This window comes from Chelonoidis abingdonii, chromosome 3 (assembly GCF_003597395.2).
Source record: "Chelonoidis abingdonii isolate Lonesome George chromosome 3, CheloAbing_2.0, whole genome shotgun sequence".
Classification (NCBI taxonomy): Eukaryota; Metazoa; Chordata; order Testudines; family Testudinidae; genus Chelonoidis; species Chelonoidis abingdonii.
Window position 1 is genome coordinate 70,200,604 of NC_133771.1, and position 14,894 is coordinate 70,215,497.

The following is a 14,894-nucleotide window of genomic DNA, read 5'->3' on the forward strand; positions in this document are numbered from 1 at the left end:
GCCACTCTAGGGGGCGACCTGCCAGCCCGCTGGAGTTGCTAGGGTAAAAGTTTTCCGACGAACATGCACGCGCGGCGCGTACACCTACTGGAATGGATATGAGCAACACATCTCGAAGAACAAGAGTTACAAGATGAGTAACCGTGTTTTCCACTCAGAAACCAATATGCAGTCGCTGTAGATCCCAGTGCATTGGTATCATGTACTGCCAGTGAAAATAACCACTTAATGAGCTAGCTGATACATTTTGCATTAGCTTCAGTTTCAGGGCTGACCATGTAGTGTGCATTGCGCTTGTCTAGCAAAGTCTACATCTGAAAAACAGGTGGCATCTCCTAGCCATATGAAGATGGAACAAAGCTTTCTTTGAAACTATTGCTATTGTGATAATAGCTGGGATCCAGTGGGCCTATCAAAATGGTTTTGTCCAGTGTAAACTGACAGAATACCATTGAATAATTCCAATCTGTATTAAGAATATCTTCTCCTGAGTTCTGTCCACTCCATCACACCCAGCAATATCGCCCAGCTGATTTGTGGTTTTTGTGTGCATTCAGACGTTTTGTACTAAATCTCAAGTATTACATCATTGGTCTGGAAAGCAGCCGCAGACAGTTGTGTTCTTCCGAGATGGTAACATGGGTCATGTTGACATCTAAAGCAACTTGTTGAGCAGTTGATTAAAAAATGAGTCATACTTAGTTTTCCAACTGGCTGCAATGAATTATGTCACAGTGGGAGGAAAGGAGAACAATGAGACCACTGTGAATTTAATTACTACTATATCAATCACAGACTTTAGGTTTTTTGCTCTGCTCTTACAGAATATATCTCTGCAATGATGTCAAATTTTCCTGTTTAATTTTTTGTATTTACACACACACAGTTATAAATCTGCTCTGTAGCCTCTGTATGTCTCATACATACTTGCTATGTTTTTTATAGTTTTTTAAATTCTGATGGTCTTAAACACTAATTATATTCTTCATCAGTAAACTAGTAGTGTGGCTCTGATTCTTAAAGAAGCTAAACAGCTCTAGCTCCCACTGACTTCAGGTGATGTTGTGGATGTCCAGCACTGGTGAAAGTTATGCCCCTAATTTCTGTTATACAAGCACTTCCTCCTCTTCCTGTTTACCCATCCCATCCTGGTTCAGTGGTGATGTGAAGGCAGCAACTAAGAATAAAGAGAATGGAAAAGGGAAAGAGAGAGCAGTCAGGATAAATTAGAAGTTCTGAAGCAAGAAAATTGATATGGGAAGCTAAAGACAGAAAAATGCGTGGCTGTCAGGACAATAACAAATTTTATCCACTATATCATGAGTAAAAGAAATCTTACAATAGTATAGCCCATTACTAGGTGAAGATGCTAAAAATGTTAATGCAGCAAAAGCACAAGTGTTCAATAAATATTTCTGTTCTATATTTGGAAAACAGTAGGATAATGTACTTGTATCATGGATGATGAAATACTTTCCAAACTATTAGTAACTAAGGAGCATGTTAGACAACATCTATGAGGGATAAACATTTTAAAATGAGCAGACCTGGATAACTTGAACGAGTTGGTTGAGGTGCTCTCCAGCCCATTGATGTTAATTTTCAATTAATCTTGGAATACAAAGGAAATTCCACAAGACTGGAAGAGTTCTGTTGTGCCAGTATTCAAAAAAGGGCATGTGGGGTGAACTGGGTAAACATAGGCTGGTTAGCCTGCCATCAATCCCAGTCATAAGTATGAAAAAGCTGATAGCTGAGGAGGACTGGGCAGTCACACAGAGTGATCTGTTTCAGAGTAGCAGCCATGTTAGTCTGTATCCGCAGAAAGAACAGGAGTACTCCTGTTCTGTTCTTTTTACAGAGTGATCTGGATTTCTTGGTAAGCTGGTCCCACTAAAACAAAATGCACTTGAATACAGCCAAGTGCAAATTATACATCTAGTATCGAGGAATGTAGGCCAGACCTACGGAATAGGGGACTGGATGCTGGAAAGCAGTGGCACTGAAAAAAATTTAGGGGTCATAGTGGACAGGTAACTCAACACAAGCTCCCAGTGTGACAGTTGTATCCACTACAAACAAGAGTAGTGAGGTGATTTTTACCTCTGTATACAGCACTGGAGTACAGTTCTGGGGTCTACATTTTAAAAAGGATGTTCAGTAATGGAGAGGGCACAGAAGAGAGCCACAAAAATTATTCAAGGGCTGGAATAAATGCTTTATGGTGAGCTCTTTATGTGTCTCAATCTGTTTACCTTAGCTGAAAGCAGATTGAGGTGACTTGATTACAATGTGTAAGTACCTTCATGGAGAGACAATAGTGGGTACTAAAGGGCTCTTAGATCAAGAGGGAAAGGCGGAACGAGAACCAATGGCTATAAGCTAAGACGCGACAAATTCAAATTAGAATTGGGACATGATTTTTTTTTTTTCAGTAAGGATGATTAGCTGTTGAAACAAAGAACCAAGGGAAGTGGCAGATTCTCCATTTCTTGATGTCTTCAAATCAAGACTGGATGCCTTTCTGAAGATATGCTTTACCCAAGCAATTTACTGGGAACAATGTACTGATAATAAATGAAATGTAATGGTTCATGATAGACAGGTGGTCATCTAGAAGATGGCATAATGATCCCTTCAGGCCTTAAACCTTTGTATAGCTACAAACCGTTAAGAGTGATTTTTGCATTCACCTTTATTGAATTCTCTCTTTTCAGGAGTCTATTTTGAAAAGGTATTAAAGAGTTCAGATACTTCCCTGTGGGTGAGGAACATTCAGATGTACTTGTCTGGGATTGTGGTGACTTTAGTTGGTGTTTACATGTCAGAAGGAGCTCAAGTTCTCGAGAGAGGATTTTTCTATGGCTACACATATTATGTCGGGTTTGTCATCTGTAAGTATCTTTCAATTCTGGTGCCCTGTCATGTTGATTCAAAACACTCAAATTCAGTCAAGACCAGGCGTCCTTAAGTGCGTGAGTTTGGAGAAGAAACATTTAAATTTCCTTATAAAAATCAAAGAACTGCTTTTTCAGCACAACATTTACTAATGACTAGAACATCCGTAATAATTCTAATCATGTCTTTTCTGCTAGATGCCAGTTAGACGATCTATTTTGCTGCGTGTGGTTTTTAAAATTACAGGTTAGCAAGATCAGATCATAGTACAAACAATCTATACACCATTACAGAGCTAAACAAATTATTTTTACACCAGGACTTTAATAAAGAATCTTATTTGCTTCCCAGTGCTTGCCAGCGTTGGAGGCCTCTACACTTCTGTTGTTGTTAAATACACAGACAACATTATGAAAGGATTTTCTGCAGCAGCAGCCATTGTCCTTTCTACTGTTGCATCGGTGGTGCTGTTTGGTTTACAGATCAGTAAGTTGCTTTTGGCTAATGTTTGTTTCATCCTCCTGAGTAGGCTGGTTGCAGTGCATGTTGTAATACTTTACAGTCTACTGTGGGGTTTTCATATTTGTTTGTTTTTTGTTTTTTACCTTGGCATGTAATTTTTAGGACTGACATTGGCTAGTGCTCAAGCTGTGTTGTAGCATATTATTTCTGGATACTGCCATCCTATGTGTCCTAGGAATACTATGCTTTGTGTTCTTGGAGGGGATTCAGATGTGCCCTCCCATCCCTGACTTGCTACTGAAAAAGGTTTTGATATTCAGCCTTTCACTTTCATATTCACCAGAGGCTGGAACTCTTTCTTTTTAAGTTGCTCCATTGTGTCAGTTTCTGATCCTGTGGCTAATGCAAAAATTAGTATTACTGTATCTCTGGCAGATGTTCTGAGTTGCTGATAGTAGCTAATAAAGGAACTGCTACAATATTTTCATGCAGCGTTCACTAACTCTGAGCCAGTCCTAAGTTAACGTCTTGATTATTTATGAAATAGCAATGCCAAGTCCACAGTAGTTGTTCTATAGAGTGCTGTAATAACTCTGTTTACACTCTGCCGTGACCAGCATGTGTGCGTCAGGCAAACCCCAGCGTAGTGGTTTAAGGACATATCTTACATCCTTCACTGCAGAGACAAGGTAATATCTTTTATTGGATGAGCTTCTGTTGGTGAGAGAGACAAGCTTTTGAGCCACACAGAGCTCTTCTTCAGGTCAGCTCTGTATGGCTCGAAAACTTGTCTCTCTCACCAACAGAAGCTGGTCCAATTAAAGATAAGATTCTCACCCACCTTCTCTCTCTCTCATGTCCTGTGACCAACACAGCACCAACTACACTCCTGCATCCTTCACTGCAGTCAGAATTCTGTCTAACATGACATTTGCCCAGCAGGAAGAGGAAGAGGGCAATGGTGGAAGAACTTCATAATGTGAGGGGTGGTATGACTTAATGAGGTGAAACTTGCAAGGGAACTTTGCATAAAGTGAAAAGCTTCCCAAGAGTTAGATCTAATGGGCTGTGGAACAGTGCCCCAGGATGAGTGGTGGAAGCTTGACTGTCATGTTAAAAACTAGATTGGACAAAACACTAGAAAATGCACTGGCTGATCTAACTTCTGTGACAGAACCTCAACTTTACTAATAGCACTCAAAAGTCGGTATAGGTTTGGAAAAGCAAAATGTGCTAACACTCTATTAGATTACAGTTCCAGTTCCAGAATATTTTTTGATTAGAGGCCAACCATGAGTTTGTTTTGACCGCATTGATGGAGCAGAATCCAGCAGTCATTAAGGAAGAACAAATACAGAACTGTAGGATGTCTCTGTTTCAGACTTTCTCCTCTGACCTTAACCATATGATTCACTGAAATGCTATGAAGTTTCGGGGGCTGGTAAATGATCAGTTTTCACTGTCAAAACATGATACGAATTCTACAAATTATTAGGATGACCGCTCACGTCTCTCTTAGAGTTGTAATTAAGGAGGATGTTGGAATAGTAGCCTGTAACTTTCTCAGTTAAGTCTCCCCTGAAAGTTTTAATTTTTTGTTTTCATTTGTAGCTGAGTGTTTTTAAACAATGTTTTGTTTCCTTCCAGCTGTAAGCTTTGCTCTCGGTGCTCTCCTTGTTTGTATTTCTATATACCTGTATGGATTACCTCGACAAGACACCACAAAAATCCAGCCACTGTTAGACACAGTGAGCTCAAAAGAGAAACTTATTCAGATGTGATGTTTGCCATAACAAAGGACAAGAGACACTGCAAAGGAAAGACTTGGGGGGGGAAACCTGTTTTTAATTGGCCTTAAACTAGTCATGAAAAGACTTAAGTTGGAGAGAATAAAAAGCAGCAGTTAATTCTGTAAGGAAGTGAAGGGTTTTCATTGGATGATACAGACTCTCCATTATTGCCAAGCTCCTGAAGAAGCTAGATCATGTAAGGCATGTTCCTTTCATGTTGGACTGTGAGGAGCCCACCTACCAGGAATGAAGAAGGAAGGAATTGAATCTTCTGTTGTATATAAAAGAAGGACATTCTCTCCGGCTGTATATTTGAAAGACTGTATTGTGCCATTTATGGGCAGAAATGCTCAAAGGCTCCATTAAAGGAGATCTCATTGCCAAAGCTGCTTCTTGCACTCATTTGGCCCCAGAATTCTGAAAATGTTGCTCTGCTTACCCAAATGTAGGGAAAGAAGAATCTTTCCTTTGACTAATAGGTGTGTCATCTTGAATACCAACTGGTTGCTGAGCTCACACCCTCTTTAGGTAAATTAACTATTACTAATAGGTAAGGCTACGATTATGTCACAGAATCCATGACTTCCATTGACCTCTGTGACATTTTCTGCCCTTGGCCTCGCAGCTCCCAGCCCCCAACCTGGTGGGGGACCCTCAGCAGCTACCCAGCCCCGGTGGGCGGCCGGCGGGACCCCACGCACCTGCCCGGCTGCAGCAGGCACGCCCCACACCTGCCCAACTGTGGCCAGCGGCTGGAGGACTCTGCAGCTACCAGCTGCCCTGGGCAAGGGGATCCCACAGCAGGCCAGCCCTAGGGGTAGGGACACCCTGGAGCTCCCATGTTCTGCAGCAGTGGGTGCTGAACCCACCTACCCCTTTTGTCAGGGATATTTTTAGTAGAAGTCAGGGACAGGTCACGGGAAATAAAAATTCACGGCAGCCCCTGACCTGTCCCTGACTTCTACTAAAAATATCCCAGATAAAAACTTAGTTTTAGTAATAGGATGAATGTGAGCAAGAGTGGACTGTCGAAAGAAAAGAACTATCATCATAACTTCATCTATATTAACCATCTTTTAGTCACTAAGTACAATTGTTGCTTTCAGCCATAGTGGAACACACCTGTTACAATGTACAAGAACATTTTTCATTGAGTAACTTTTAAAATGTGAAGATGTTTTGTTTCTTTTATAAAACTATTGTGAAATGTCCCATTTTTGTTAGGAATAATTTGTGAAACTAGTTCACTGATTACAAGGGGGAGCCACTAATGATGTATGTTGGTGTTCTCTTCACATCTGCGTATTGGTGTCAAGTCAGGCCGTGTGGTTTTTGGTTTGAGGCTGATGCGTACTTTTTATCTATATTCCAGGTAGTTTTCTGTGCCATATCACAGACTGAGCCTTTCTGTGTGCACAGCAGAGGGATGCGTGTAAATCTTAGAAGTGTTTTCCTAAAGTTTGTGTTTTGTTTGTTGAAGGGTGACTGAAACCTGCATAGATTCAACAAATCCCTGAGAGGGCAAAACTGCTGTAGTTGATCCTCAATTCTTTGGAAGGTATAGATCAATACAGCCCATTTAGTCAATGCTTTCATAGAAAACATACACAGCAATTAATGGCTACAGGGCACTTTGTACCATTTCATTTCTAGAAAACCAGTGTTGGTACATTTATTCAGGTTAACTTTCATAACTGACTAAATTCTAGACCTGGCCAGAGGTGATTAATGCTGTTGCTGTTTGAGAGCCATAAAAATCAAACATAGGAGGCTCTTGAAATTCTTCTTCAGTGGTTCCTTTGTCACGAAACAGCTTAATGTACAACCATTACCCCACCTTAAAGAGACATCAGCCTTTTGAATGCTAATCCACTGCAAAAAGGATATTAAGAGCAGAAGGACCTGCCCCTCTCAAGTTTTTATGTTCACTGTGCCTTTCCCTATTCTTTAAAATTCTTCTCTAAGGTAAAGAAAACTCCCAACGAACAAAAGGGAAATTTAACTTGACTATAGAGGGGAAAATAGCAAAACTGAATGTACACAAAGGACCTGATTTGGGTTTATTATGCACTGTGACCCTCAGCAGGCCTGGAAAATCCCCTGCAACTTTGCTCCCCCACAGGGCTGGCTTTAGGCACCACAGGGCCCAATTTGAAGGAGCTGCTGCCGAAGTCCCACCGCTGTCTTGAGCGACAGCTCAATCGCTGCCACGGAGGAAGGACCTTCTGCGAAAATTCCACCAAAGACAGTGGCAACGATTGAGCTGCCGCCGTCGCCAACAGTGCCAGGACTTTGGTGGCAGCTCAACTGGCCGCCGGTGCCTTCGGCGGCATATCGGCGGAGGATCCTTCCTTTGCAGCAGTGACTGAGCTGCCACTGAAAACAGCGGCAGGACTTTGGCAGCGGCTCCTTTGGGATGTTGTGGGGCCCTCTTAGGGGCGTGAGGCCCGATTCCAGGCAATCGACTGAATTGCCCTAAAGCTGGCCCTGCTCCCCCATTTTTCTGCAGTGGAGCCAAGAAACCTGCAGAAGGTATCAATTCTGCACTCCCCCGCAGGGCATAGCATTCCCCCAGGAGTATACACATTAATGCATTGGTTAGCAGGGGAGAAGTGCACTGGCTTAAGAGAACATGATCAATGGAGGATAGAAAAGTAAATATTAGTTCATTTGTTCCTCTCCCTCATTCCCTCTGGTGCTTGTCTTTCAACACTGATGAAATGCAGTGAATCGAGCTGACTCATAAAATGAGAACTTTTTCCTTTACCCCTCCCTCTGAGGTGACTTTAGCAGCCGTGTGCCTCCGTCCATTTTAAGTAGATTGTTAAGAGCTAATCTGGCAGGGGTGGGGGCTGTACTTAGACTTAATCTTCCAAGGACACAGTTGCTTGGATTTTATTCAGGAAACACAGACATAAATTCTGGCAAGGCCTCTTATTGCGAGTCATGAAACAGCAATAGGGTAATATGTCAGGCTCCCTTCCCTTCCCTTCCACTATAGGATTGTTTTATGGCACAGCTGCTCCAAGGCTGCAGCTTGTGCTCAGTGGTATTATCCTTCGATTATGATGTGGTGTTCATACTAATGTTTCTTTATCTAAAAAACCAAACCACCTCTCAGAGCATCTTTTCCTTTGAAACTGGGGTGAAGTCTCCTGGGGGGCCAAAGACGGTTTGGCAGCTGGTCCAGGCTATATAGTTGAAGTGGGAAAGCTCATAAAGGCAGTGGGAAATCCAGAACAGCCTGTAACAAAACCATAGTTTGTGTGAACTGAATTGCAGCAGTAGATGAAGCATCTAGAGCTATTACACTATTAGGTTTAGATAAACTTTGATTTAATCACTAACAAGGGCTCAAGGTGGGTGGGACAGTAAGTAATATTGAACTGTGAAACAGGAGTGAAATAAACTGAAGGGAGGATGTTTTTAGTGAGAGGAAGCGCAAGAGAAGGGACTCAAATGCTTGTGGACACGTGAGGGAGAAACACTGACACTGTCTCAAAGTAAAAGCACCCTGCCCCACCAAAAAACCCCTACGTGCTACCTTGCTTATCCTCCACTAACAGAATCACAGGATATACAAAACTTGGGAGTTACAGATGCCAATAAGGCCATATGTAAATGGAGCTCTATGCTGACCCAGGTGTATGAAAGGAAAAGGAGAGAGATCTGTCCAGTAACCGAAGGCTCTTTTACATGTAGAGAGGAAATGGAGGTACGAGGATTGTAGCTCATAAGTGGAGGAGAGCCTTTGTTCAATGGGGTATATAGTTCAATGGTAATTCTCTTAGGAAAAGGACAAATTAAGTGCTCCAAGCTGTTGTACCTGTGCAAACATATGACCCTCCCTCATCGATAAAAGGGATTGCAGCCAATATTTTCAGATGGCTTGAAGCACTATCAAGGCTATAACATTATAAGTGGCAGTGAGACAGGGAAATGGACAATAGGGTTCTGTCCCATGAGAAGCTCTTAGTACACTGCCCTCAGCTTGAGGCACAGGAGAACACCAAAGACAAGAAGAGAGTTTGTAAGACTGAAGAAACAATGAGGGTCATAACACTGGCTGGAGTCTCATTAAAAACTTTTACTAGGAAGCTTAATTTACATTGCAAGAGGCTCTGATGTTACATTTGGGTGACAGGCATGATTCCAAGAAGTTTCATTCCATTAGCTAGAACAGAACGTGCAGCCTGGAAGAGGCGGAGTCGTGCCTGCAAAATAAAAGTAACAATCAACTTATGCAGTCCCTCCATCTGAATAGCAGTTTATACTTACATGACCAAGAAGCATAGGCTTAAGGAAAGGGGTAGGAGGAAGCTTGTTAAAAATGAAGACAGGTATGAGTGTGTCATGTTCGTTTAAAAGGAGTCTGAGGATTACAGTTTGTTCAACACTATGAAGATACAAAGTGCTGAATACTAGTAGCAGCTCAAGGACTAGAGGAAGCCACGTTCATCCTCTGCCACAGTAGCACTGAACAACTGATCTAAGGGTGAAAGTGGTGGAATTTATTCCCAATGTTGTAGAGACCATTCAAGCCAAAGTCAGACACAGGTCTCTAGCCACATCCAGCTTGGACTCCCAGACTGAGGGACCAAGACCCTGCTGCAGAAAGCCTAGTACAGGAATAAGCAGAGTGAAGAGCTGCCATGGTGGAACACAAGACGATTGGTCTGGTTTGGGGGAAGCCAACCTGTGGCTCGTCAGAAGTGAATATGCAGCTCCTTGCATAGGTGCTGACTCGGGTTGGCGCTACAGGCGCCATCTTTCCAATGTGCTGGGGTGGGTCCTCCCTGCTCTGCCCCAGGCCCCTGCTCCAACCCCCTCCTGACCAGTGGGTAGGGCACTCAGAGGTAGGAGACTCCTATTTAAATCCCTTCTCCCCATCATGCAAAGGGATGAAGTGAATCTGGGTCTCCCACAACCCAGGCGACCACTGGGGTAAGCGTTAGGGAAGCAGGTGGCACCTCCTGCACTGGTCAGATTTGGAACATGCAGCAAACATGCCTACTGCATTAGAGCCTGGAAGAAGCTGGGCAGAGAGGAGTGTTTCTCTTCCCCAGCTTCATAGATTGCACTGACATGTAGGCATAAAATAGGCTGTGGATGCCCGGAGTGAGGCAGTAACTTCAGTGCCTCTTAGGCAGCAGTTGAGTGAGGGTTGTGTGGATAGCAGTGGCATCTAATTCTGGGGGTTAGGTGACTAAGTCCTTGAGTAGATCTGAGCCACAGCACCTGTCAGAAAAACATGGAGTTCCAAGCACCACACAGGTAAGAAACATTCACCTTGTGGCCTCATTGGACCTTTGAGAAGCTGAGTACAGACGTGTCCTCTCACCTTCCCATGATCATTTATTTGGTGGACAGCCTAGCATAATCATGTGTGGTTGCCATAGCTGTGCTGGTCCCAGGATATTAGACACACAAGGTGGGAGAAGTAATATTTTGTATTGCATCAACTTCTGTTGGAGAGACAGCTCTTGAGCTACACCGAGCTCCTCTGCATGTCTGGGAAAGGTACTCACAAGGCTTGTCTACACTAAAAATGTAAGTGGGGGGCTTTCAGCCTCCTACACTGCCCCTCTTCAGTCCTGGTGAGGACACGCACCACCAACAGGAGAAGGATAGCGTGTAAGATGACTTAACATAGGGTCAGCAGGGAGCCAGGCTGGGCTGCTGCCTGGAGCCTCAGCGCTCCCCCCAGTAAGCCCTGGTACTGCCTGGAGGCTCCTGGCTCCCCACCGCCAGTAGCCCAGCTGCTTCTCTGAGCTCCCAGGGGAGAGCTCTGCCCTCAGAGTCTGGGCAGCTCCTGGTGGGGTGCTGTAAGCCTTGGGGCAGTCACTGGGCTCCCCCTAGGGAGCTGACTGGCTGGAAGCGGGGAACCGAGCGGGCACATCCTAGTGGCTGCCAGGAGGCTCCTGGCTCCGTGTGGGGAGTCCAGCAGCTGCACCAAGGCTCAGAGCGGGGAGCATGGGCAGCAGCTGCATTGGCAGTAGGTACTGGGGGGCAGCTGGGTTCAAGGTGGAGCCACCTGCCCCAGTGACAATGCATGGAGCTGTGAAATTGACAAGAATGACAGCCAACAGCCGATGTAAGTAAGTGTCTGTCTACAGGGACACTGCGTCACCCTAACTACACTGACATAAGCCCTATGCCTCATGGAGGTGCAGTTATGATGTCGGTGTAGTAGAGCACTTATGTCTGCGGAAGCAAGGCTCTAGGGTGTACGCTGGCAGAACTACATCAATGTAAGATGCCTTATGTTGACACAACTGTAGTGTAGGCCAAGCCATGGTGTCACAGCAAAATACAAGGTGGAACAAATTTTTTAGCCTAAGTAATTAACACACATTCTAAGGGATCGGCAAGGTGAACTGGCCTGTTAACATGCCTGCAGTCATAGGACAAGAAAGGGGGTATAATGAGTTACAGATTACTGTAATAAACCATGAATCCTGTGTCTTTATACAGTCTTTGATTTGTAGTATCTAGCAAAGTTATGAATTCAAGCTCCCTGGCTTGTCTTTTGAAAGTGTTGTGCAGGTTTTCTTTGAGGATGAGGACTGAGAGGCAGAGATAGAGTGATCGCTTTATGAAAAGTGTTCTCCCATGGGTGATGGGGTATTTTTGTATCATAACTTCCTGAGTACCCTTCCCAGAGCTGAATAAGAGCTCAATGTAGGTCAAAAGCTTGTCTCTTTCACCAACAGAAGCTGGTCCAATAGAAGATATTACCCTCACCCACCTTATCTTTAGGATAGTCACGTTCTAGAAGATAGAACTACCTGGTCTTATTTGTCCGATCCCCAGCTGTAGATCAAAGAATCCCCAACTGCTTGTTCATGGAAGTTTCTCCACCACCTTCCCAAACACAATATTATCATCTGATGTATTTGAGAAATTACACAGTAAAGAATATTGATTCTTCTCTCAGCCCCAGTTCTTCCCTCCTCTACTGCTTCAGAATACTCAGGTTCTACCTGAAAACCCATTTTTTTAAGTCACTTATTGAACCTGGATTTATGGGTATACATGTGTCTGCATACATCATCCGTATTTCAAGAGTTCCCCCAAACCTCTCACCTCCAATGGAGTATAAGAGGAAATCTAGAATCAGACAGAGCTAAACCTAAGTCAGAATGATTAAAAAAGCCTGCTTGCAGGTTCTATTGGTGTGGCTTAAAAAACAAAAAAAGCAGCGGCAAAACCACATCTCCAGTAGTGATACTTAACTGCACACAAATAAAAATGATCTGTGCTGGCAAGACTTGCATAGCTTTTCATGCCAATAATGAATGTGAACTGGTAGATGGCTAATAGGTGGTAAGAACAATATCAAATGTCACTTTGAAGGAATATCTGGCCCTGTAAAAGTTGCCGTTTTGTAAGGTGCACAGAGAAGATGTACTTGTCCTTTGCCTTAAGATGGACTTGTTCTCCAGTTCCCACAGGAGATGGAACAAGCTGCCAAAAGGCAGAAGTGTCTCTTCTTTAGTCATGTCCCACTTTCTCTGGGAATGAGCACTTTAAAAGCACAGCAATAGTAAGTGTTTGGGAGTGTGTGTTAGGAGACAAGGGGGAGGACCTAACTTTCACCACTCTTCAGAACTACAGGGAATCTGACTTCACTTCTATCAAAAAAATTGTGCTTACTAAAAGGTGCGTTAAAGTCAATGGAGCTTTAAGCTCAACCATATGGAATATATTCTTTATAATCTTCTCACTGTTCTTTTTTACAACAGAACATTCCAAAGCTCAACCCTGAAGAAAGTCATCATCAAAGGCAGATACGTTATTACTTTTCAAATCAGTATGAAAGAGAACAAAAGATGGTGTAATTAGAGTAGCATTTACTCAATAGTTAAGAGATCAGATCTCTCGCCCAAAGATTCACAGCCTTCTAATTTGCATCTAGGTAGAACTGCACATAGCAGTTGACAGCCTATGTTGCTAGAACAGCAGTATAGACGATTTGTATTGTGTGGGTGGAATTCGAGAGAGGAGGTTCAGTCATCTCACATATCTCTGTCCTCCCACTTACAGCTGAGGAAACCATCAGAAACTAACCAGAACATTAAACTCTCTCCGGAATATTAGGGAGAAGAAAATGAGATAGAAAGGGAACAACTGCTCTGCAGCAATTCCCTCTCAGTGGTGCTCACAGTCACAATGAAGAGGTCCAGAGACAGCCCATGGCAGTCAGGGTGGGCTTGCGGCCATGAGTTCCTGCTCCTTCATTGACGAAAAAAAAAAAAAAGGGCAGTTCTGCAGCTCAGAACCAGCCTTGTGCCATCCCTACAGTTAGTGCTTCCAAGAGCGCCTCTTAGTTTCAACTCTTTGGAGAGTGAATAGGTGTGTTGTCCTAAACAGTTGTTTGTCTGATAGACTATGTTTCTCTTAGGTATACTGAATTATAGTCACACAGCAATAATGCACAGTACCTGGGCTAATTCAGGGGCACTGCCTTTCACAGGGAGCGTTTTATGAGCCACAGCAGCAAGATGGCTGAAACAGAAAAGTGGATTAGAACCAGCAATTCCCTTAAGAAGAGCAGTTATGTCGGCTGCAGAAAGCAGCAGAACTAGGAGATCCACCCCCAACTACCAGACTAAAATCAATTTTTTGTAAAGGCCTTTGGACAAATGGTCCTTTTCAGGATCGGATTATGAGTTTTATGTCTCACAGTTGCCTCATAAAAGAAGAAATTACTAGTTTGGCTTTCTGGTACATGTATGATTTTAGAAGTACACACTGGAAATATACAATAGGAACCAAAGGGTTATAAAATTGGTCTGGGGAACTATAACATTTTCAAGGGGACACCCACGCCTGTCTCAGTGATTACAAGTTTGATTTATATTATCAAATTATTCTGCTTCGGTTATCCTCCTTTGTTTCTCCCTCTCTCCTCCTCTAAGAGAAGGGCTTGAGCCAAAACATTTAGATCTAGATTCAACCCTGTCCCATGTGCAAAGGGATGCAGATTTGGGGTTTTAGGTCTGTCCACAAGGGCAAGCTGTGGAGTTCAAATCTGGAACACAGCACCCAGACGCCTGGAGGTTCTAAGTTTGCTTGTGCTGACTTGTCCATGTTACTGGAGTCTGATTCTAGTGAAAGTGAGAATTAAAGCTGTTCGGCAATAGCAAGTATTTCTTTCCTTACCTGAGCATTAGGAGGTAGCTGACAATGTGCTTGGGCTGCAGATCTTCAGAGGATTTATACAGTACCTCATCGTATCTGAGGGGAAGGTAAGGGACAGTTCAGAGCTCAGCCTGCAATCACAAGAAAACTAACTAAAGTTCTTAAAACAGGAATAAAGAAAGTGACTGTAGCTGTTGGGAATAGCATCATCATAATACAGAAACTTGCTGAATGAATACTGTAGATTTCAGAGCTCACAACAGGTGATCGAGATAATAAATGGTTGCTCCTGGAATATTATGTTCTGCTTTAAATCTTATCGCTGATTGTGGGCCATTTTGGCCTGATCTACACTACGCGTTTATACAGATTTTAGCAGAGTTAAACCAATTTAATGCTGCACCCATCAACACAACGAGGCCCTTTAAATCGATATAAAGGGCTCTTTAAACTGGTTTCTGTACTCCTCCTCGATGAGAGGAGTAGCGCTGAAATCGGTATTACCATATCGGATTAGGGTTAGTGTGGCGAGGCTAGCATCGATTTTCAGAGCATTGCACTGTGGTAGCCTATCCCGTAGCTATCCGCTAGTTGCCCAGC

At 43.4% G+C, this 14,894-nt stretch overlaps 2 protein-coding genes across 5 annotated transcripts in view; one reads left to right on the forward strand and one right to left on the reverse strand.

Annotated features, from left to right (window-relative positions):
• Nucleotides 1-5,191, forward strand: part of SLC35A1 (solute carrier family 35 member A1) — a 48,388-nt gene extending 43,197 nt beyond the window's left edge. For both annotated transcript variants that reach the window (XM_032771846.2, XM_032771845.2), the window contains 3 exons: nt 2,718-2,894; nt 3,250-3,384; nt 5,008-5,191. In XM_032771846.2, coding sequence (XP_032627737.1) covers nt 2,718-2,894; nt 3,250-3,384; nt 5,008-5,141 — 446 coding nt within the window. In that variant the 3' untranslated portion in view covers nt 5,142-5,191. The remainder of the gene's footprint in view (nt 1-2,717; nt 2,895-3,249; nt 3,385-5,007) is intronic.
• A 4,031-nt stretch (nt 5,192-9,222) lies between these two features.
• Nucleotides 9,223-14,894, reverse strand: part of RARS2 (arginyl-tRNA synthetase 2, mitochondrial) — a 61,683-nt gene continuing 56,011 nt past the window's right edge. For all 3 annotated transcript variants that reach the window (XM_032771839.2, XM_032771837.2, XM_032771838.2), the window contains 3 exons: nt 14,316-14,390; nt 13,595-13,658; nt 9,223-9,364 (listed from right to left, as the gene is read on the reverse strand). In XM_032771839.2, the coding sequence (XP_032627730.1) occupies nt 9,278-9,364; nt 13,595-13,658; nt 14,316-14,390 (226 nt within the window). In that variant the 3' untranslated portion in view covers nt 9,223-9,277. The remainder of the gene's footprint in view (nt 9,365-13,594; nt 13,659-14,315; nt 14,391-14,894) is intronic.